The sequence below is a fragment of the Pseudophryne corroboree genome, chromosome 6 (genome assembly GCF_028390025.1).
Source record: "Pseudophryne corroboree isolate aPseCor3 chromosome 6, aPseCor3.hap2, whole genome shotgun sequence".
Lineage (NCBI taxonomy): Eukaryota > Metazoa > Chordata > Amphibia > Anura > Myobatrachidae > Pseudophryne > Pseudophryne corroboree.
In genome coordinates this window covers 744683931-744709501 of record NC_086449.1, presented here as the reverse complement: position 1 = coordinate 744709501, position 25571 = coordinate 744683931, and the positions used below count along the sequence as shown (strand labels likewise).

Below are 25571 nucleotides of genomic sequence, written 5' to 3'. Positions count from 1 at the left end.
GCCCACGTGGCCATCGGCCCTTCTGGCATTTGCCAGAAGTGCCAGATGGCCAGTCCGACCCTGCTATCTACATTGGTGCTACAGCACCTCTCTCTCTCTCTCTGGCCCAGCTGCTGCAGCAGCACCTCTTTCTGCCCCGACTGCTGCAGCACCTTTCTCTGCCCCGGCTGCAGGAGCACTTCTCTCTACATTGATGCTGCAGCACCTTTCTCTGCCCCAACTACTGCTGCAACACCTCTCTCTGCATTAGAAGCTGCAGCACCTCAATCTGCCCCTCAGGCTGCAGCAGCACCTCTCTCTGCCCCTCAGGCTGCACCAGCACCTCTCTCTGCCCCTCAGGCTTCTGCAGTGCAGCTCTCTCTGCCAATCAGACTGCTGGGTCACAGGCTCTCTCTCTGCCCCTCAGACTGCTGGGCCACAGCTCTCTCTGCCCCTCAGGCAATTCTGGCATTATTTTCAATGAAGCATAGTGGGATTATCAGGTCTGGGATGACAGTTCTAGGATATTCTTTTCATTGAGGCATTGGGGGATTATGCAGTCAGGGGGCAATTTTGGTGCATTATTTTCACTGAGCATTTGGGGGAGAGGGTCAGGTCTGTGGGTGGGGGGTTACATTTGGGGCATTATTTTATTGAGACATTGGGAGATTATCATATCTGAGGGGGTAAATTGTGGGGCATTATTTCCATTCAGAGATTGGGGAGGTTATCAGGTCTGTTGGGGGTTCACATTTTGGGCTTTGTTTTCAATGAGGAATGGAGGGTTGTGAGGTCAGGTCTGTTGGGGCATATATAGTGTTGTTTTTTTTTAATTAAGCAAGTAAATAGTTAAATACATCTAATTCCATAGTGGCTCTGCCATGGTATAATGTGTATAAGGGGCTCAACCATAGTGTAATATGTAAAAAGGGCTCTACTGTGTGGTGTAACGTGTATAAGGGGCTCTACTGTGTGGCATAACATGTATAAATGGTACTAATGTGTGGTGTAATGTGAATTGGTACTATTCTGTGGCCACGCACCTTCCCAATGAAGCCATGCCCCTGTATTGTTGTTGCAAGCTATCGGCATGCACTGACCCTATTTTAAACATGGGGGGCACCCAAAGGAAACTTTCACCCTGAGCTCCACAAGGTCTAGATCCGGCCCTGTCACCAACTTAGGATGTTTAAAAATTGTTTCTTTCCAAATGTAACCACATGTTGGCTAGGCCCCCAATTCAGTACAGGGGGGTGGGGGGGGAGGGGTGGGGGGGGGGGTGGGGGGGCGTCAAACATACCCTTGCTCCAGGCACCATGTCGCCTAGCTACACCTCTGGCTGCACTACCATCTAAGGAAACATTTTACTAATGCATACCCTCCAACATGACCCATTACATTAGGTACAACATGTTCTATTCCTGGACTTCCTTGCCAGTGGCAGTGGAAGAGATGGGTCTCCAGAGCAATCCAAAATTCAACTAGAGGAGCATTTTGTACCATATTGAATGGGTCATGTTGGAGGGTATGCTAAGCCCTAGGACCTACTACATGCATCCATTTTCCCAAGGCTCTGACGGATTCCTATCAATTTAGTGGCAGCTTGGACAAAGCCTTTGCAAGAAACGTAGGACCCCCGGAAAAATGGCTGCATGTAGGAGGACAGTTGACTATGACTAAGTGGAGGGTGCATGGTAGTAAAATCTGAGGAACTATAGCATTCAGTAAATATAATTAGAAAGTCTTTTTAAATACCACAATAATATTAATGTGATTATTGTGGTTTAGTATTGGACAATTGTACAGCATCCATGAAGGTCATTTGCCAAAGTGTTTTGAACAGACTTGGATAATACCACCCTCAGCCACCAGAGGTCACTTTTGCAATTAAACCTGCCTTTGGACTTGTTCTTAATCTGGATGACCAGTATTACCTTGCAAAAAAAAAAACCATTGTGGTACTGCTTTTGGCCTATAATTATGAAAACTCTTCAAGTGAGTACTTGCGTTTACTCTGCTCCAGTGATCCTGTGTTCAGCTCGTCTCTGACTAATGTACAGTAGTCTAATTTTGCTAACCTTAGACACTGCACCATACTGGTTACTCTCAGCTTCTCACCAAGGGGTAAATTTACTAAGATGGGAGTTCTATTTAAGATGGGAAGTTGCCTATAGCAACCAATCAGATTCCAGGTATTATCTTCTACAAGGGTCTAGATAAATGAGAAGTAGAATCTGATTGGTTGCTATGGGCAACATCCCATCTTAAATAGAACTCCCATCTTAGTAAATTTACCCCCTTGTGTACTGATGGATTGATTCTAACATACTAGCTGAAATAAATGCACCTCCAGACCTTCCACACACAGTGATTCAGAAATTGACAATGAATGCTGAGGTACAGGTGATTGCAAACATGGTGTTTTCTCCTCCTACTTTGTATGCTCCCACTTCATTCACTTATGCATAGAGGTGCCAAGAGGAAGGGTGAGCGGGTATTTGTTGGAGGGGTCAGCTGGTAAGGGGGACAACCGCTGGTGCACCATGTGCAACGCCGCATATACTGTTCTTCGAATTATGTTTAAGGGCGTGTGGCCACGCTCTCGCTGGCCCTGCCTCTGCATCCTGGTATCATGCCTCCTATATACAGGTTGAGTATCCCATATCCAAAATGCTTGGGACCAGAAGTATTTTGGATATCGGATTTTTCCGTATTTTGGAATAATTGCATACCATAATGAGAGATCATGGTGATGGGACCCAAGTCTAAGCACAGAATGCATTTATGTGTCATATACACCTTATACACACAGCCTAAAGGTAATTTTAGCCAATATTTTGAATAATTTTGTGTATTAAACAAAGTTTGTGTACATTGAGCCATCAGAAAACAAAGGTTTCACTATCTCACTCTCACTCCAAAAATCCTGTATTTCGGAATATTCCGTATCTCAGAATATTTGGATATGGGATACTCAACCTGTATACACCTAAACTTCTACATCTTTTCGCTATATAGTACTCTCAAACATATAGAAACAGTGACCCTTGTAAACCATTTGGTATGCGATCACAATGTTGACATTTATGAAGCTGCTATTTGTAGTTCTCCGAGCACTGGCATGTCATAACACTTCAGGACCTGCTGGGGCATGTAGTTCACCCAGAAAAAAAAAAAAAAAATTCTACTTCTAGTTCTTACACTTTTTATTACTCCAACACCCATCAGCAAGGAGTGTTGGGAAGATCCCTTGTGTACCTGGGGCAAAGGGGGCCCACATTTTTTCTGTGACCCCAATTTCCTTGGGGATCGAGTTGTGTGCTGAGTAGGCTAGGGCTTGCAGACATTATAGCAGGGGGACCCAAGTATACATGCTATTGTGTCCCCTAGTCAGCCTGTCAAAGTCTACGGCTGTTATTCCCTCAATTTTGCCACTACCAGACTTATATGTGAGTGCTATTGCTGGTTACTCTTTGGGGGGACCGCAGTGTTTAAAAAAAACAACAACACATTATGACGATGAGTGGTATATCTGAGTGGTTCTCGTACTCGGTCCTCAGGACCCCAAACAGCTCACATTTTCCATGTCACATAGCCGGAGCACAGGTGTAGTCATTACTCACTGACACGTTTTAAAAGATTCACAGGTGGAGCTAATTATTTCACTTGTGAGTCTGTGAGGAGAACTGGAAATCATGAAATGCTTGGTGTTCTGAGGACCGAGTTTGAGAACCTACACTTTACGCAAACGTATGCAGTGGCAGCTGCAGCCAGCGCCGACCACGCCGTTGCGGGGGGGGGGGGGGGGGTGCTTATCACATATAAACATACATGTTATGGTGCATGTAATATATGTGCTGGCTGGTTATCCCGGGGATCGGCAGCGCTGTGTATATTAATCCACTGCGCATTAGACTTCACTCCTCCTAAGCCCACCCCCAGACTCCCATTGGCTAGTTTTACAGCTGTCTGGGGGCGAGCTTAGAAGGAAAGTGAAACCTAATGCTGAGTACCGAGTGCCGCATGGTGGCTTAATATACACACAGCGCTGCTGATACCCGGGATAGCCAGCCAGCCCATATACTGTATTACATACAGTATAACACTTTGCACTGTGTGGTCGGACACGGCTGAATGTATGCAGTGCCAGTTCCAGGCATGTTCGAGACGAGCGGCCGCACATGGCGCCAGGCTGTAAGGGCGTGTGGCTATGTCAAATGTGGTGCTAGCCGTCAGCCACTCAGAGCTTGCGAACCGGCAGCAGCTGATTGGCTGACAGACCACGAGCTTTGATTGGCTCATGAGCCGGCCCAGCACCACATTACAAATAGACACGGAGACCAGACTAAGCATCAGCCAAGTTCTGCTCCCCTGGCCTCCCCTCCTAGTGGCGGGCTGGGTAAAATATCAGCATTCCGGGCATAGGCGTGTGCATGGGGGGGTGGGGTGCCTGGTACACAGGCAACCCCCCCCCCCCCCCCCCCCCACACGCACACACACACACGCCTGTAGCTGACTTATTGGCGAGCGTGTAGTTCTATTCCTGACTGTATACACCCGCCCGCACTCCACGCCCGCCAGCACAGACTGCCCACCCGCATAGACCTCCTGCTCGCCAGCACCATCCTCACGCTTTCTACGGCCGCTCACTACGCCAGCCCACCCCTGCTCTCTACACCCGCACCCGTCCTCCACCCGCCCCTTCCCTCTCTACACCTGCCCGCTACGCCCGGTCAGCAGGCCCAGGTATAGGGGGACAGACATGCCGCTGCAGGGGCAGTATAGGGTGCATTTGTCAGCTGCACCCACTACCGGAACCCACATGTGAACAGGACTGCAGGGAAGTAGGGAGTGAAGGAGAGAGAAGGGATGGCGGTAGTTGTCTATGGATGGAGTGTCGGGCAGCGAAGAGCGCTCAGCCGCGGGCGCACCCTCAAGTAATATATAATCAGTGGCGGATTTAGGGGGGGGCACTCGGGCCCGTGCCCCCCCTGTCATTTGTGACCCCCCCCCGGTGCCGCCGCCGCCGCCGCCGCATAGGGAGATGACGGGCGCCCGCTGAGATTGTGTTACCAGCGGGCGCCCGTCTCCCTGCACAGCGGCAGCCGGAGGCAGGAGCTCAGTACTGAGCTCCGGCTTCCGGCGCTGTCACTGCGCCGTGCGCTATGGGAGAGACGTCAGTCATGACGTGTCTCTCATAGTGCTGAGTAACTGAGGAGCGGACGCCAGGAGGAGGAGGACTGCAGCGGCGCGGGAACGGGGCTCGGTAAGTATGTATTTTTCGTCCTTAATGCATCTACTGGGGGCTAACTATGGGGGACATTACTACTGGGGGGCATCAACAAGGGGCATTACTACTGGGGGGTCAAACTACTGGGGGCATTATAACTGGGGCATCTACTGGGGGCATCACTACTGAGGGGTCATCTATTGGGGGCAGCTACTGGGGGCCATATTTACTGGGGGCCATCTACTGGGGGCATTACTACAGGGGGGTCATCTATTGGGGCAAACTCGTAGGGGGGCATTATTACTGGGGGGTCATCTATTGGGGGCAGCTACTGGGGCATTATTACTGGGGGGCATCTACTGGGGGCATTACTACTGGGGGGTCATCTATTGGGGGCAGCTACTGGGGCATTATTACTGGGGGGCATCTACTGGGGGCATTACTACTGGGGGGGTCATCTATTGGGGGCAGCTACTGGGGCATTATTACTGGGGGGCATCTACTGGGGGCATTACTACTGGGGGGTCATCTATTGGGGGCAGCTACTGGGGGACATTTTTCCTGGGGGGCATCTACTGGGGGCATTATTACTGGGGGGCATCTACTGGGGGCATTACTACTGGCGGGTCGTCTATTGGGGGCAAACTCCTAAGGGGCATTACTACTGGGGGCAAACTACTGGAGGACATTATTACTAGGGGGCATCTACTGGGGGCAAACTGCTGGGGGACATTATTACTGGGGGGGCATCTACTGGGGGCCTATTACTGGGGGCCAACTACAAAGGTGCTAACTACTGGCGGTGTAACTACAGGGGCATTACTACTGGCGGCTTAACTACAGGGGCATTACTACTTGGGGGCTAAACTAAAGGGGGGGGGTAAACTACTGGGGTCATGACTGCAGGGGAATTACCACTGGGGGCATAATGACTGGGGGCATTACTACAGGCAACATTACTACTGGGGGCAATACGGGCATTGCATAAGGGGCACCACTACTATGGGGTCTATATTAGGGGCACTACCAGTACAGTGGACATTGCATAATGAGCGCTACAACTGTGGGCATTGTATAAGAAGCGCCACCTCACATGCACCGAAGCCGCACGCAAATGTACTTGCCCCTTCCATGGTGCCCCCCCTATCATTTTCTTCTGGATCCGCCCCTGTATATAATGTTTATTATATAATGTGTTTGGGGGGGCACTGTGTGACATATGTGTTTGGGGTACTGTGTATTATATAATGTGTTGGGGGGGTACTATGAGGTCTATTCAGGCTGGGCCGCAGCCGTTCATTCGCACGTGGCGTAATGTGAATTTCGGCTCATACAGTGTAGTGTAATGTAAATTTTGGCTCATACAGTTTGGCGTAATGTGAATTTTATCTCATACTGTGTGGCGTAATGTGAATTTTATCTAATACTGTGTAGTGTAATGTGAATTTCGGCTCATACAGTTTGGCGTAATGTGAATTTTATCTCATACTGTGTGGCGTAATGTGAATTTTATCTAATACTGTGTGGTGTAATGTGAATTTCATCTCATACCATGTGGCGTAATGTGAATTTCGGCTCATACAGTTTGGCGTAATGTGAATTTTTGGCTTACACTGTGTGGCGTAATGTAAATTTTGGCTTATGCCGTGTGGCGTAATGTGAATTTTGACTCATACTGTGTGGTATAATTGTGTGTGGAGAGGGGGTGTAAAAATATATTTATATATAGTTTCATAGTATAAAGTTGTGAGGCATGCCCACTTTCACAGAGTGTATGCATGGGGGGGGGCGCTTTGAAATTTTCTCGCTCAGGGCGCTAGTGGGCCTGGAGCCAGCCCTGAATGTATGCAGTTACTCCCATATGCAGACCTGGCTCAGATGTGAAGCATCTGTCACCTATGCATGTTAAGGGGGCATGTACCATACGCAAGCTTTGCAAGAACCTCTTTTGGCTGCAAATTGTGCACATTGTGCTTCCAACTCTGGGTGAGCCCCAAAGTTGACATGTTCTTTTAAAGAAGTGCAATCAAGCATATACACTGTTAAAGCTGTTCTACACACTACACCCTAGGTAAACCATTTTACTAAGGAGCCGCTTTCCCTAGCCAGAGCTGCTACATGCAGATATACATTATCTAAAAGGGCTCCGCTAGTTCTGTAGTAAACAACAAGCTAATCAGTTTAGCTAATCATCTTGGAAGGGAGGGGCTACATGAAGCCAATTTCCCTGGCTCTCTGACAGAGGGAGGGGCACCTTAGTAAAAAAACTATTTTTACTTTGCATTTAAATATAACTGAAATGTGTCCTTTGCAGTCATGCAACCTGCAGATGTATAGCTGCCTTGCAGTATGTGTCATTCATGTGTGTATAAGGTAACATACAGAAGATGACCTGGATAACTGCGTATTTACTGTATAAAATGATTGTGTTGGTTTTGTAATTGGCTAATTGGTTGTTTGTTTTTTCTCCAGCATTCTGATTAAGTGCTGTTTTTGGACATCTCTGCGCAGGAAGATAAGACTGGGTCTGCTGCACAAGATAATTCCCATTCATTAGCACATAACATTGCAATGTGACTTCTGCAGTCCTGTGTGCACTGTGGAAGGAAGTATAATGGTGCCCATACACTTATGAGATAATCGGTACTATCCTTCAATTTCGACCACATCTGTGAGAGAAATCGAAGGATTGTATGCACATTTTAGTACCTTTCGACGCAATGCGCGGGCACGCCAGTCGAATATCGCGTCTCAAGATAGTATGTGCTGCACATAATATTTATCGAATCGCAGTGCGATCGCATGTGTTTCTAGAAACACATGCTTTATATCGCACTGCGATGTGCGATGGGCACCCGCCGTTAGCGGCCAGAGGCCGCTCCCACTCGGCGGTGACGTACCCATCACGTGATTACCATGCGATCTATCGCATGGTAATCTTTTTAGCAGTTCAGGTGTGATTTGAACGCACCTGATCTGCTGGTGCGATGCCCTGCGATGTCAGTTACTTCAGTGCTGATTGGGGCATCGCACAAGTGTATGGGCACCATAAGACTTATGGGGGGTACTCACGGAGCGATCGCTGCTTAAAATCTACGCAATCTGACTAGATTGCTTAGATTTTAAGCAGTGATCTCTCCGTGTGTACCCCTCACAGCGATAGCGATGCGCAGACCCGCGCATCGCTATCGCTGGTGCTAGATTGGCCTGGGTGAAATGAGAGCCCCCCCACTCGCCCCGCACGCTCAGCACACATTGCACTGTACTGAGCGGGGGGAGAGATGTGTGCTGAGCGGTTCAGGGAGCTGGTGATCGCTGCTCCTGCTGGGCTGCCGGTCGCTGGATCCTGTGCGGTCACAGCGCAGAACATGGATGTGTCAGCACTCAGCAGCCCACACCGGATCACTGATCACTGGCTCCCTGGACTGGTAAGTATGTTTTTGGTTTTGGTTTTCTTTTTTTGTTTTGTTTTACCCAGTGATCAGCTTGTGTGTCCATCACACATATCTGATAACACTGGCCGGTCCCCGCACAGCTTTCTCTGCCAGGGGGCAGAGAAAGCGTGGCAGAAGTAGGGATCTCCACATGCTGCCCTGTGATTTCGCCAGCCTGAGCTGGCATTAATATCACCGGTAGGGGCAGCAAGTCCAGAGCTGCAGGAGTATCAATTCAACCTTCCCAGATAAAATCTGTAATGATCCAGCATCCATGATTTTATCTGGGAAGGTTGAATTGATACTCCTTCTATATGACGCTTTGAACGTTCAGTTTGAACTTACCTGCTCAACGGTCTAGGTTCATTCTTCGTATTTGCCATTTAAGGTGGAACGCAGCCGGAAGCCCCGAACCCGGAAGCCGCTGACCGCGGCCAAACACAGCATCTCCTGCAGCTCTGGGCTTGCTGCCCCTACCGCTCTCCCTGGCAAACAAGCGGCATACGTCGGCGCAGGCCACCACCAACGAGGCAGAAGCCCCCAATCCTTGGGGTACTGTTGCCAAGTGGCCTGTTTTCAAATCAGCCAGTGGAGTAAGTGAGATCCACTCACGGATGTAATACAGACGTGGACAGTATCCGTTTGCAGTCACTACATGCTATACATCACTGGACTTACACAAGATCAGCCCGGACTTGGTGAAGTATAACAGGCTATATTAAGCAATGAACTGCTTCTATTAATTCGTTATTGAGCTCAATGTGCCTGAATTACTAACGATCATTAACAGCCGCCTTATGCATATTAACCACGTTATCCAATAGACTATTTCCATGACTGCCAGCAAGCTCTGAGCTCTTGGACAATTGTTTTTTAAATGTTTTATTAATTTGTTTATTTGTCTTTATACTGTGACATATATAGTATCTAGGTTGTACAGCAATTACCTGGGATTATTATAATTAAAATTTGTATTTACAAAACCAGCAGCTGTTGCAAATATATCTTTTTGGAGCGCCCACATTATTTTTTATTTTTTTTGTTTGTATCTTTACACTGCTATTTGATGTGGCTTGAATAGGAACGGAAGCCGATTTTAATCTAATTCAAATCAATCAACATCAGTGTTGTGTTTCAGGGGCTAAAACGTGCATTTACTAACAGGAGATTTTTTATATTGATTTATATCGATTTGAAATAGATTATGAGCGATTAAAATCGACCTTTAGTGAATTTACACCATTATCCCATGTTGCCTAATACAATAAAGGTTTACCGCCTGCAATAACATTCCTATCCCAGAGGTTAAACCCACTGAGGCTAACATTCTTTACATTTTGATGCATTCTGATCTGTAACAGCAGAAAGGTGCCATAGTCATTATGCCCAAGTTATGGGCATGGTTTGAACCACTTGCCTTATATGCTACAAATGCAACTGATATTCGCCATTATTTTAACTACTGAATCCTCTCTGAAGCCGGGTACACAGTAGGCATTTAACCGGATGCTATATAGTTTCCCACGCGTATCGGAATGATATATTGGCCAGATCACTCAGTATGTACCCGCGATCGCGTGCTCCCATAGGACGTTCTCTGGGTTATGCTGTTGAGTGTGCTGTATGCCCAATGGGACAATCCATAGAACGATGGCATGCATTTTAAATGTGGAGAGCAACAATACATTGAGGGTTATTCAATTGTTTGAAAAGTCAGTTGGGTGTCTGTTTTTCCTATCTAATAGACAAGAAAAAGCAGACACCCAGCCGACTTTTCAAGCAATTGAATTCCACCAATTGTGTCATCGTCCACTGCATCGTTTAGCATGTACCCAGCATGACACAGCAGAAATAGCCATTTCTATTTTGCATTGCAATAGAATCCCCCAAACATAAAATTGCTTAAATATGCTCACAGAACCACATTTTGTTCCAGGGCGAGGAAAGAAGAATCAGTGTCAGTGGGGTGTTTACAACAGCCAATTTTAAGCAGTCCAGCTGACTGTCATCATCATCCAGGGCAGCCATCGGGGGGGACTGTCGGGACTGGTGTCCTGGGTCCTTACAGAGAGGGGGGCCTACTCCTGGCTCCTAGCACCAATACCTGTAGAGCTGCACCAGGTTGGTAAACAACAGACGGCTGATGCACAGGAAGGATTTCTTAAAACAAGCCTTCAACTGCGCATCAGCTCTGTCAACCACTCCTGTAGGTTCGCAACACTCCACCCAGAGGTGTAGCTAGGCGACATGGTGCCCAGAGCACTGAATTGGGGGCCTAGCCAACATGTGGTTACATTTGGAAAGAAACAATATTAAACATCCTAAATTGGTGACAGGGCCGGTTCTAGACCTTGTGGAGCTCAGGGTGAACTTTTCCTTTGGGTGCCCCCCATGTTTAAAATAGGGTCAGTGCATGCCGATAGCTTGCAACAACAATACAGGGGCATGGCTTCATTGGGAAGGTGCGTGGCCACAGAATAGTACCAATTCACATTACACCACACATTACTACCATTTATACATGTTATGCCACACAGTAGAGCCCCTTATACACGTTACACCACACAGTAGAGCCCTTTATACACATTACACTATGGTTGAGCCTCTTATACACATTATACCATGGCAGAGCCACTATGGAATTAGATGTATTTAACTATTTACTTGCTTAATACAAACAAATGAAAAACACTATATATGCCCCAACTGACCTGACCTCACAACCCCTCCATTCCTCATTGAAAACAAAGCCCCAAATGTGAACCCCCAACAGACCTGATAACCTCCCCAATCTCTGAATGGAAATAATGCCCCAAAACTTCCCCCCTCAGATATGATAATCTCCCAATGCCTCAATCAAAATAATGCCCCAAATGTAACCCCCCACCCACAGACCTGAATCCCCCAAATGCTCAATGAAAATAATGCACCAAAATTGCCCCCTGACTGCATAATCCCCCAATGCCTCAATGAAAATAATACCCTAGAACTGTCATCCCAGACCTGATAATCCCACTATGCTTCATTGAAAATAATCTCCCAAAATTGCCTGAGGGGCAGAGAGAGCTGTGACCCAGCAGTCTGAGGGGCAGAGAGAGCTGTGACCCAGCAGTCTGAGGGGCAGAGAGAGCTGTGACCCAGCAGTCTGAGGGGCAGAGAGAGCTGTGACCCAGCAGTCTGAGGGGCAGAGAGAGCTGTGACCCAGCAGTCTGAGGGGCAGAGAGAGCTGTGACCCAGCAGTCTGAGGGGCAGAGAGAGCTGTGACCCAGCAGTCTGAGGGGCAGAGAGAGCTGTTACCCAGCAGTCTGAGGGGCAGAGAGAGAGCTGTGACCCAGCAGTCTGAGGGGCAGAGAGAGCTGTGACCCAGCAGTCTGAGGGGCAGAGAGAGCTGTGACCCAGCAGTTTGAGGAGGAGAGTTGTGCCGCAGCAGCCTAGATGTATTTAACTATTTACTTGCTTAATTAAAAAAAATAATTAAAAACACTATATATGCCCCAACAGACCTGACCTCACAACCCCTCCATTCCTCATTGAAAACAAAGCCCAAAATGTGAACCCCCAACAGACCTGATAACCTCCCCAATCTCTGAATGGAAATAATGGCCCACAATTTACCCCCTCAGATATGATAATCTCCCAATGCCTCAATAAAATAATGCCCCAAATGTAACCCTCCACCCACAGACCTGACTCTCCCCCCAAATGCTCAATGAAAATAATGCACCAAAATTTGCCCCCTGACTGCATAATCCCTCAATGCCTCAATGAAAATAACACCCTAGAACTGTCATCCCAGACCTGATAATCCCACTTTGCTTCAATGAAAATAATGCCAGAATTGCCTGAGGGGCAGGGAGAGCTGTGACCCAGCAGTCTGAGGGGAAGAGAGAGCTGTGACCCAGCAGCCTGATTGGCAGAGAGAGCTGCACTGCAGAAGCCTGAGGGGCAGATAAAGCTGTACTGCAGAAGCCTGAGGGGCAGAGAGAGGTGCTGCTGCAGCCTGAGGGGCAGATTGAGGTGCTGCAGCTTCTAATGCAGAGAGGTGTTGCAGCAGTAGCTGGGGCAGAGAGTAGAGATGAGCGGGTTCGGTTCCTCGGAATCCGAACCCGCCCGAACTTCATGTTTTTTTTCACGGGTCCGAGCGACTCGGATCTTCCCGCCTTGCTCGGTTAACCCGAGCGCGCCCGAACGTCATCATGACGCTGTCGGATTCTCGCGAGGCTCGGATTCTATCGCGAGACTCGGATTCTATATAAGGAGCCGCGCGTCGCCGCCATTTTCACTCGTGCATTGAGATTGATAGGGAGAGGACGTGTCTGGCGTCCTCTCCATTAGAATAGAGATAGATTAGATAGAGAGAGATTGTGCAGAGTCGCAGACAGAGTTAGTTTACCACAGTCAGTGACCAGTGCAGTTGCTAGTTAACTTTTATTTAATATAATATATCCGTTCACTTCTCTCTGCTATATCCGTTCTCTGCCTGAAAAAAAAAACGATACACAGCACAGTCAGTCACACAGTGTGACTCAGTCTGTGTGCACTCAGCTCAGCCCAGTGTGCTGCACAGTCATCAATGTATAAATTAAAAGCTTATAATTAATTGTGGGGGAGACTGGGGAGCACTGCAGGTTGTTAGCAGGAGCCAGGAGTACAATTATATTAATTAACAGTGCACACTTTTGCTGCAGGAGTGGTGACCAGTGCCTGACCACCAGTATAGTATTGTTGTATACTACTAATATCTCTTTAAATATCAACCAGTCTATATTAGCAGCAGACACAGTACAGTGCGGTAGTTCACGGCTGTGGCTACCTCTGTGTCGGCACACGGCAGGCAGTCCGTCCGACCAGAATTGTATTATTTATTATTATATACCTACCACCTAACCGTGGTTTTTTTTTTCATTCTTTATACCGTCATAGTGTCATCCTAATTGTTACGAGTATACTACTATCTCTTTATCAACCAGTGTACAGTGCGGTAGTTCACGGCTGTGGCTACCTCTGTGTCGGCACACGGCAGGCAGTCCGTCCGACCAGAATTGTATTATTTATTATTATATACCTACCACCTAACCGTGGTTTTTTTTTCATTCTTTATACCGTCATAGTGTCATCCTAATTGTTACGAGTATACTACTATCTCTTTATCAACCAGTGTACAGTGCGGTAGTTCACGGCTGTGGCTACCTCTGTGTCGGCACACGGCAGGCAGTCCGTCCGACCAGAATTGTATTATTTATTATTATATACCTACCACCTAACCGTGGTTTTTTTTTTCATTCTTTATACCGTCATAGTGTCATCCTAATTGTTACGAGTATACTACTATCTCTTTATCAACCAGTGTACAGTGCGGTAGTTCACGGCTGTGGCTACCTCTGTGTCGGCACACGGCAGGCAGTCCGTCCGACCAGAATTGTATTATTTATTATTATATACCTACCACCTAACCGTGGTTTTTTTTTCATTCTTTATACCGTCATAGTGTCATCCTAATTGTTACGAGTATACTACTATCTCTTTATCAACCAGTGTACAGTGCGGTAGTTCACGGCTGTGGCTACCTCTGTGTCGGCACACGGCAGGCAGTCCGTCCGACCAGAATTGTATTATTTATTATTATATACCTACCACCTAACCGTGGTTTTTTTTTCATTCTTTATACCGTCATAGTGTCATCCTAATTGTTACGAGTATACTACTATCTCTTTATCAACCAGTGTACAGTGCGGTAGTTCACGGCTGTGGCTACCTCTGTGTCGGCAGTCGGCAGGCAGTCCGTCCATCCATAATTGTATTATTATTATAATATATACCACCTAACCGTGGTTTTTTTTTCATTCTTTATACCGTCGTCATAGTGTCATACTAGTTGTTACGAGTATACTACTATCTCTTTATCAACCAGTGTACAGTGCGGTAGTTCACGGCTGTGGCTACCTCTGTGTCGGCACACGGCAGGCAGTCCGTCCGACCAGAATTGTATTATTTATTATTATATACCTACCACCTAACCGTGGTTTTTTTTTCATTCTTTATACCGTCATAGTGTCATCCTAATTGTTACGAGTATACTACTATCTCTTTATCAACCAGTGTACAGTGCGGTAGTTCACGGCTGTGGCTACCTCTGTGTCGGCACACGGCAGGCAGTCCGTCCGACCAGAATTGTATTATTTATTATTATATACCTACCACCTAACCGTGGTTTTTTTTTCATTCTTTATACCGTCATAGTGTCATCCTAATTGTTACGAGTATACTACTATCTCTTTATCAACCAGTGTACAGTGCGGTAGTTCACGGCTGTGGCTACCTCTGTGTCGGCAGTCGGCAGGCAGTCCGTCCATCCATAATTGTATTATTATTATAATATATACCACCTAACCGTGGTTTTTTTTTCATTCTTTATACCGTCGTCATAGTGTCATACTAGTTGTTACGAGTATACTACTATCTCTTTATCAACCAGTGTACAGTGCGGTAGTTCACGGCTGTGGCTACCTCTGTGTCGGCAGTCGGCAGGCAGTCCGTCCATCCATAATTGTATTATTATTATAATATATACCACCTAACCGTGGTTTTTTTATACCACCTAACCGTGGCAGTCCGTCCATAATTGTATACTAGTATCCAATCCATCCATCTCCATTGTTTACCTGAGGTGCCTTTTAGTTCTGCCTATAAAATATGGAGAACAAAAAAGTTGAGGTTCCAAAATTAGGGAAAGATCAAGATCCACTTCCACCTCGTGCTGAAGCTGCTGCCACTAGTCATGGCCGAGACGATGAAATGCCAGCAACGTCGTCTGCCAAGGCCGATGCCCAATGTCATAGTACAGAGCATGTCAAATCCAAAACACCAAATATCAGAAAAAAAAGGACTCCAAAACCTAAAATAAAATTGTCGGAGGAGAAGCGTAAACTTGCCAATATGCCATTTACCACACGGAGTGGCAAGGAACGGCTGAGGCCCTGGCCTATGTTCATGGCTAGTGGTTCAGCTTCACATGAGGATGGAAGCACTCAGCCTCTCGCTAGAAAACTGAAAAGACTCAAGCTGGCAAAAGCACCGCAAAGAACTGTGCGTTCTTTGAAATCCCAAATCCACAAGGAGAGTCCAATTGTGTCGTTTGCGATGCCTGACCTTCCCAACACTGGACGTGAAGAGCTTGCGCCTTCCACTATTTGCATGCCCCCTGCAAGTGCTGGAAGGAGCACCCGCAGTCCAGTTCCTGATAGTCAGATTGAAGATGTCAGTGTTGAAGTACACCAGGATGAGGAGGATATGGGTGTTGCTGGCGCTGGGGAGGAAATTGACCAGGAGGATTCTGATGGTGAGGTGGTTTGTTTAAGTCAGGCACCCGGGGAGACACCTGTTGTCCGTGGGAGGAATATGGCCGTTGACATGCCAGGTGAAAATACCAAAAAAATCAGCTCTTCGGTGTGGAGGTATTTCACCAGAAATGCGGACAACAGGTGTCAAGCCGTGTGTTCCCTTTGTCAAGCTGTAATAAGTAGGGGTAAGGACGTTAACCACCTCGGAACATCCTCCCTTATACGTCACCTGCAGCGCATTCATAATAAGTCAGTGACAAGTTCAAAAACTTTGGGTGACAGCGGAAGCAGTCCACTGACCAGTAAATCCCTTCCTCTTGTAACCAAGCTCACGCAAACCACCCCACCAACTCCCTCAGTGTCAATTTCCTCCTTCCCCAGGAATGCCAATAGTCCTGCAGGCCATGTCACTGGCAAGTCTGACGAGTCCTTTCCTGCCTGGGATTCCTCCGATGCATCCTTGCGTGTAACGCCTACTGCTGCTGGCGCTGCTGTTGTTGCCGCTGGGAGTCGATGGTCATCCCAGAGGGGAAGTCGTAAGCCCACTTGTACTACTTCCAGTAAGCAATTGACTGTTCAACAGTCCTTTGCGAGGAAGATGAAATATCACAGCAGTCATCCTACTGCAAAGCGGATAACTGAGTCCTTGACAACTATGTTGGTGTTAGACGTGCGTCCGGTATCCGCCGTTAGTTCACAGGGAACTAGACAATTTATTGAGGCAGTGTGCCCCCGTTACCAAATACCATCTAGGTTCCACTTCTCTAGGCAGGCGATACCGAGAATGTACACGGACGTCAGAAAAAGACTCACCAGTGTCCTAAAAAATGCAGTTGTACCCAATGTCCACTTAACCACGGACATGTGGACAAGTGGAGCAGGGCAGGGTCAGGACTATATGACTGTGACAGCCCACTGGGTAGATGTATGGACTCCCGCCGCAAGAACAGCAGCGGCGGCACCAGTAGCAGCATCTCGCAAACGCCAACTCTTTCCTAGGCAGGCTACGCTTTGTATCACCGCTTTCCAGAATACGCACACAGCTGAAAACCTCTTACGGCAACTGAGGAAGATCATCGCGGAATGGCTTACCCCAATTGGACTCTCCTGTGGATTTGTGGCATCGGACAACGCCAGCAATATTGTGTGTGCATTAAATATGGGCAAATTCCAGCACGTCCCATGTTTTGCACATACCTTGAATTTGGTGGTGCAGAATTTTTTAAAAAACGACAGGGGCGTGCAAGAGATGCTGTCGGTGGCCAGAAAAATTGCGGGACACTTTCGGCGTACAGGCACCACGTACAGAAGACTGGAGCACCACCAAAAACTACTGAACCTGCCCTGCCATCATCTGAAGCAAGAAGTGGTAACGAGGTGGAATTCAACCCTCTATATGCTTCAGAGGTTGGAGGAGCAGCAAAAGGCCATTCAAGCCTATACAATTGAGCACGATATAGGAGATGGAATGCACCTGTCTCAAGTGCAGTGGAGAATGATTTCAACGTTGTGCAAGGTTCTGATGCCCTTTGAACTTGCCACACGTGAAGTCAGTTCAGACACTGCCAGCCTGAGTCAGGTCATTCCCCTCATCAGGCTTTTGCAGAAGAAGCTGGAGGCATTGAAGAAGGAGCTAACACGGAGCGATTCCGCTAGGCATGTGGGACTTGTGGATGCAGCCCTTAATTCGCTTAACAAGGATTCACGGGTGGTCAATCTGTTGAAATCAGAGCACTACATTTTGGCCACCGTGCTCGATCCTAGATTTAAAGCCTACCTTGGATCTCTCTTTCCGGCAGACACAGGTCTGCTGGGGTTGAAAGACCTGCTGGTGACAAAATTGTCAAGTCAAGCGGAACGCGACCTGTCAACATCTCCTCCTTCACATTCTCCCGCAACTGGGGGTGCGAGGAAAAGGCTCAGAATTCCGAGCCCACCCGCTGGCGGTGATGCAGGGCAGTCTGGAGCGACTGCTGATGCTGACATCTGGTCCGGACTGAAGGACCTGACAACGATTACGGACATGTCGTCTACTGTCACTGCATATGATTCTCTCAACATTGATAGAATGGTGGAGGATTATATGAGTGACCGCATCCAAGTAGGCACGTCACACAGTCCGTACTTATACTGGCAGGAAAAAGAGGCAATTTGGAGGCCCTTGCACAAACTGGCTTTATTCTACCTAAGTTGCCCTCCCACAAGTGTGTACTCCGAAAGAGTGTTTAGTGCCGCCGCTCACCTTGTCAGCAATCGGCGTACGAGGTTACATCCAGAAAATGTGGAGAAGATGATGTTCATTAAAATGAATTATAATCAATTCCTCCGCGGAGACATTGACCAGCAGCAATTGCCTCCACAAAGTACACAGGGAGCTGAGATGGTGGATTCCAGTGGGGACGAATTGATAATCTGTGAGGAGGGGGATGTACACGGTGATATATCGGAGGGTGAAGATGAGGTGGACATCTTGCCTCTGTAGAGCCAGTTTGTGCAAGGAGAGATTAATTGCTTCTTTTTTGGGGGGGGTCCAAACCAACCCGTCATATCAGTCACAGTCGTGTGGCAGACCCTGTCACTGAAATGATGGGTTGGTTAAAGTGTGCATGTCCTGTTTTGTTTATACAACATAAGGGTGGGTGGGAGGGCCCAAGGATAATTCCATCTTGCACCTCTTTTTTCTTTTCTTTTTCTTTGCATCATGTGCTGATTGGGGAGGGTTTTTTGGAAGGGACATCCTGCGTGACACTGCAGTGCCTCTCCTAGATGGGCCCGGTGTTTGTGTCGGCCACTAGGGTCGCTAATCTTACTCACACAGTCAGCTACCTCATTGCGCCTCTTTTTTTCTTTGCGTCATGTGCTGTTTGGGGAGGGTTTTTTGGAAGGGACATCCTGCGTGACACTGCAGTGCCACTCCTAGATGTGCCCGGTGTTTGTGTCGGCCACTAGGGTCGCTAATCTTACTCACACAGTCAGCTACCTCATTGCGCCTCTTTTTTTCTTTGCGTCATGTGCTGTTTGGGGAGGGTTTTTTGGAAGGGCCATCCTGCGTGACACTGCAGTGCCACTCCTAGATGGGCCCGGTGTTTGTGTCGGCCACTAGGGTCGCTTATCTTACTCACACAGCGACCTCGGTGCAAATTTTAGGACTAAAAATAATATTGTGAGGTGTGATGTGTTCAGAATAGGCTGAAAATGAGTGTAAATTATGTTTTTTGAGGTTAATAATACTTTGGGATCAAAATTACCCCCAAATTCTATGATTTAAGCTGTTTTTTAGGGTTTTTTGAAAAAAACACCCGAATCCAAAACACACCCGAATCCGACAAAAAAAATTCGGTGAGGTTTTGCCAAAACGCGGTCGAACCCAAAACACGGCCGCGGAACCGAACCCAAAACCAAAACACAAAACCCGAAAAATTTCCGGCGCTCATCTCTAGCAGAGAGAGGTGCTGCTGCATCAATGTAGAGAGAAGTGCGGCTGCAGCCGGGGCAGAGAAAGGTGCTGCAGCAGTCGGGGCAAAAAGAGGTGCTGCAGCAGCAGCTGGGGCAGAGAGAGAGAGGTGCTGTAGCACCAATGTAGATAGAAATGCTGCAACAGCTGGGGCAGAGAGAGGTGCTACAGCAGCCGGGGCAGAGAAAGGTGCTGCAGAAGTGACATGTGCTGCAGGTTCCAGGAAAGAGAGAGAGGCTTCAGGACAGAAGTAACCCTGCTGCACAGCTACAAGCAGACAGTGAGACATATAAAGGGGACGGGCAGAGTTCCAGCATGTGCCGGCTGTCAGTGTCTTCTGCTGTCACCTATGGCCTGCCCTGTACCCTACCTAGTCTCCGAGTACGATTCAATGTGCGCTCCCTATGCTTCTCCTCCGTCTGCTACTTGGCTGCCAGTAGGGGGGTGGCGGGCAGCAGCGCGCTCTCTAACTTTTTTGGCGCCGGAGCCACCCTCGCTACACCCCTGACTGCACCCATATGTAATATCACTATGTATGACATCACATAGGGGTGGAGTGGTGCAGCAGAATCTTTTATTGGGAGGACAGAGGGGCCCTTTCTCTTTTGTCAGTCCTGGGCAACTTCTCCACTGGCTCACTTCTCCACTCTTATCACTGCTTCATACATTTACCCCTATAAGAGAGAAAGTGGAGAAGTTGTCCATAGCAACCAATCTCTTTCTGCCATTTTATGGAAGGTGCTGGATAAATGATAGCTAGAAGCTGCTCCCGTTGTTATGGGTAACTTCTTCACATTAGCAGGTTTGATACATCTCCCCCTAAATAAAAATATGAAAACTGTAGAATTCAGAGATTTCTTCAGCGTTTTCCTCAGTTTACAACCCCATAGGCTGAGAATTGTGATCAGTTTAACAAACGGTGAAAAGCATGTGCAATACAGAATGCTAACTCCTGCATACGTGGATGTCTATCATCAGTACATAACGCACAATATTGCTGAGGGAGGCCGCCATTTCTGTAGACATAACAATAGGTGATTGCTAAATGAAGTGTATTGCTGCAGTACAAAATGTTAATAGGCCTGATTCAGTGTTATATGCTAATGAATACGCAGCTGCGACCCCGTACGCCAGGGGTAGCCAACCCTGGTCCTCAAGAGCTACCAACAGTTCATGTTTTCCAGGTCTCCTCACAGAATCACAAGTGAAGTTATTAGCTCCACCTGTGGATCTTTTAAAATGTGACAGTGAGTAATGACTGCACCTGTGCACCTGCTAGGTGAGCTGGAAAATGTGAACTGTTGATAGCTCTCGAGGACCAGGGTTGGCTACCACTGCCGTGCACCAATTCTGTGCAAAAAATATGCAAAGTTGTCAGACGCCAGGATTTGTATTGGGTCTGACGCTGGCAGCTTCACCGTTCCAAGCAACTGTGTACACAGACGCATCGGTCGCGGATCATTCAGTTGTCGCAGTCTTAAATAACTCTATGGTTGCGGGGAACTGAAACGCTGGCGCCATGTTTTCTGCATACAGGATCGCAGTTATAGGCCGAGACACACCCCAAAAATGGTAGTGACATGTTGCATATTTGTCACCACTCCCCATTCTCTTGCACAAATGGTTCCGGTCTGTCAATTATTTTGTGTATAAGTCTGCGACTGTCGCCATGCATGCACAGTGTGACCGTGACTCGTGCGTAGTTGGACAATAATCGCTCAAGTTCATAAATATCAGCATTACATATATCTCTGAATCAGGCCTAATATCCATTGACATTGTTGACGAGAGAACTGTAATTACTAGAGCACTAAATTACTATGAATGGTGATCTATATGGAACTTTGAGGCATATGTACTAAACCTGTGAGAGATAAATTACCAAGCAACTGTAATGTTACAGGTTGTGTTTGAAAAATGAGTTAGGTGCTGGTTGGTTGGTACTTTATCTCCATCCACTTTATCTCTCTCCAAGGGGAAAATGTAATAAGGTGTGAGAATCAGAAAGTGAGAGATTTTGGCAAAATTCTTCTGTTTTTTTTTTTTTTTTAAGTGGCAATAATTTTTATGGCAAAATCAGCCTGGTTTTACCATGTAAATGATCGCCACTTTAAAAAAAAAAAAACAGGATAATTTTACCAAAATCTCTCACTTTCTGATTCCAAGGTTTAGTACATCTGCCCCTTTAATCAGTACGCATCTGATATCCTTGTAAAGAGAATGCTACTCTCACCATCACGGGGACATATCACTCAGAGCAGAACTGATGTGTTCTACTTCTAAGCTGCCCGCAGGCTCCTGTCAGATGCAGTCAGCTCATGCTGGTTGCTCAGTACCCAGAGCTGTGAGGATATTATGGAATTTTCCATGTGCGCCTCCTAGATCATCTGGCTAAAATATTTCTCCTCAAGCACAATTTCTATTAGGGGGGGGGCACATATGTTTTTACTGTCAAAATGTGCCTAATACGGTGTAACTGATAAGATTAGCTGTACATGTTGTGAGGAATAAGAGGTGACAATCTGTGTGTAATCGGAGATAGTTATGTAAGGGCATCCTTAAGCCTCGTCTAATGCCTCTGTAATGTATTTCATAACGCAATCATCACTTCTATAAGTGGGGCTGAGTTATTTCTTCTGCATGATAATAACGGACATAACAGGCGCCGCTGCAGATGGTATAAACCATTAGGTTGAGCCACAACTTTAATTACATGTAAAATCTAAGGATCTAAAATGTGTGAGTTCTGTGGCTGAGTTTGCAGACTGAATGCTTCAATGCTTGGCACAGAATGCCAAGTGTACTTATACATTCCTTATATGTCAAAGCGGGGGTGGTATGTTAGGTCAACAGTTCTCGTGTCAACTTGTATAAGGTCAACATAAGAATGTCAAAATGCTTAGCATGTCGACAGTGACCATAGTCAGCATTCATCATGTGTACACTGATGACATGCTGACATGGTAAAATGTCAGGTTAATGCCCCTGGTGGCCCGGTGGTCATGGTCCTGGCGGCTGCACTTCTCCAGCGTCTTCTTCCGGGTCCTGGCGCTCATGTGACGTGTAGTTCCAGTGCAGATGTGTGACTCAGCAGCGTTTCGGTATTTTCAATAACATTAGTCCCTACCCCTAGTGCCTAACACTGACCTCCCCCACAACCTAACTATAACCTTCCCCTCTAGCCTAACACTAACCCTCCTGGTGGCACCAAACTCGAACCGTCTGCATTTTGAGAATTTCACATGGTGACATTTCAGATGTTGCCTCTGTGAACATGTCAAAATTCTGAGGATGTTGACATGGTGCCTGTTGACACATTGAACCATGTCAACATTCTAGTGTCAACATTATGAATGTCAACATGGTCACTGTCAGCCACCTGACCAGATACCATCAAAGCAAAATGCATGTTTATCATTATAATACTGTAGTCTTTTTGGCCAATCAAAAAATTCGGTATGTTTAGGTAAAATAAGCCATTTTTTATTGTTTTTGCTTGACCAAATACAAGTTGAATGATGTATTTAGCCTCACAAATACAGTAGGTGGGTTAAATGGAATTGCCCGGCAACACAGAGGCCTGGTAATCCAGTCATTAGATGACACACAGACTGATAGCAGTCACGTTCTGACCACATTCACCAACACACCGGTCAAAGAGCTGATTGATTTCAGACCCTCCAACATGACCCGCCCCACTAGGTACATAATGCTCTGTTTCTGGACTTCCCTCTTAATTTATGATTTCCATCACCTGTGTTGAACTAGTTGAATGATAAGAAAGCTGTTTCTTCACAGGTGATGGCAATAATAAATTATGAGGGAGGTCCAGAAACAGAGCATTTTGTACCTAGTGGGGCGGGTCATGTTGGAGGGTATGTGATTTTGATCAAATTATTAACAGACAGTGCGGCCATTTTCAAGCCACATACTGTATGCTGCAATACCGCCCAATTGCCTTGTGTAGGCAACATGGTAAGATGGAGGAGAGAAATAAAGCAGAGAAACAGTGTCCATAATCACAGCAGTGCATACTTGCCTACCTGACCCTCTCCATGAGGGAGAAAATGCTCTGTTCCTGGACTTTCCTGGTAATGTATCATTGCCATCACCTGTGGCATACCTCCCAACATGACCCTCTCCAGGAGGGACACAATGCTCTGCTTCTGGACTTTTCTCTTAATTTATGATTGCTGGCACCTGTGCTGAACAGGCTAATGGATAAGAAAGGTGTTTCAGCATAGGTGATGGTAATCATAAATTAAGAGGGAAGTCCAGGGGCAAAGCATTCTGTCCCTCATGGAGAGGGTCATGTTGGGAGGTAGGCTGTGGTGAGCTAGTTAATTGATAAGAAAGGTGTTTCACCACAGGTGATGGCAATCATACATTACCAGGAAAGTCCAGGAACAGAGCATTTTCTCCCTCATGGAGAGGGTCAGGTAGCACTTTTGATTTAACCTTCTAGACTTAAGCATGGATATCCTTAAAACCTGGACTGTAATGACGGCGTTTGGGAGACACTGATATATACCATATTTTATACATTTATATTGCTATAAAATTACCTTCAGGAGAAGCTTCCTGGAAGCTGGGATTTTAGGCTTAACCTGTAATGAATGAAAATAAAATGTTAGACATGTGTGCATTGTGAGGGATAGACATTAGTCAATCATACATTAACTGTTCAACTTACCTCACTGAATTGGACACCAGATTAAAATGTAGGGGACAAAATAGAAAATGAATTAGTTTAGATTTTGATTCCAAGTTTTGTTTAATATCATCAAGCAGTATCGCTATAATGAGACAATTGTGTTGCTGGTTTTTGTCAGCATTGTGGCAGGCTGTATAAAGGATCTTTTTGTGTTTAGCAAGACTCAAATCTAGGTCATGGATTTTTCCTTTAAGAAGAACCACCAATATAACCTCTCATACTGCCAGCAATTTAAACCATTGAGCGTGAGTAAAAAGAAACAAAAGAAAACATACATGTATAAACAAGTAATGTTTGGTTCTGGCAATTAATATTAATCACTATTATTATCATATTATCCCCACCCACTAGATGACAGCTGTCACGCATCCATCAAGTATATGCACTAGTGTCCTCAGAAGAAGCCTTATTCCCTCAGAGACTAGTTATGAGAGAAGGTATAGTGGTGGTGACTTGAGAAATAGATTCCATGCTATGGTTAATCAGTTCCTTTAGAAAACTGATGCAGGGTTGGATGCATGATACGTGTTGATATATTTCACATTTTTTGAAGTTTTGAAGTGAAAAACAATGGTACCCATGTAACCTGTCATTTGCTTAGGCCAGAGTATCCAAAATACCTCCATTACAGTATAGGTTTTAAAGATATCCATTCTTGAGCACAGGTGATTTAATTAGTATTTTAGTCAATTTGATTTAACCATCTGGTCTCAAGCATGGGAATCCTGATTGGAGCCTAATACCCCTTTCACACAGCCATAAATTTCCCGGGTTAAAAACACATGAACGCGCATCAACCCGGGAAATTTCTTGGTGTGACAGGGTACAGGGACAAAAACCCGGGTTTTCTGTCCCTGCATTTCAACCCTGCAATCAACCAGGGTTGGTCCCGGGATCGTCCCTGGAACCTGGACAGTGTGAATGGTGCAGGGACATGTCCCACCTTCCTGGGTTGCCTATACTGATGCTGATTGGCTATTCAGGGCACTTCCTGGTCTTGTGTCTTTTCTGAGACGCCCATTTTCAGAAAATGCAGGACCATCCCGGGTTCAGTATGAAAGGTGCAGACCCGGGATGTCCCGGCAAAAAATGCTGGTGTGAAAGGTGCCAACCCGGGAATGTCCCTGCATGAGCCCGTGGCAGAATTCCCGGGTTTTGCCCCTGCATTTCTGGTGTGAAAGGGGTATTAATCTGATAACCTTGGGTCACTTTAATTTAATACACATATAGGGGGAATTCAACTGAGGGCATTGCAGAGCATTTCGAAACGGTGTAACGTGCTGCAAAGACGGACATATGCTCCCTTCAGTAGCTGGTCCTGGCCCCTTCAATAGGTCTGGTCCGTCAGATGCGACCATTTCAGGGAAAGCCCAATATGCCCAATATGGTGTGGTCTTGTCTGATGCGACCACACTAGAAC

At 46.7% G+C, this 25571-nt stretch overlaps 1 protein-coding gene across 1 annotated transcript in view; it reads right to left on the bottom strand.

The window, feature by feature from the left end:
- LOC134934677 (troponin I, slow skeletal muscle-like) overlaps positions 1-24804 on the bottom strand; it is a 56006-nt gene extending 31202 nt beyond the window's left edge. The window contains exons 1-2 of the mRNA XM_063930055.1: positions 24772-24804; positions 24003-24044 (exon numbers count right to left, since the gene is read on the bottom strand). Of these exons, the coding sequence (XP_063786125.1) occupies positions 24003-24044; positions 24772-24804 (75 nt within the window). The remainder of the gene's footprint in view (positions 1-24002; positions 24045-24771) is intronic.
- Between the last annotated feature and the right edge of the window lie 767 nt (positions 24805-25571).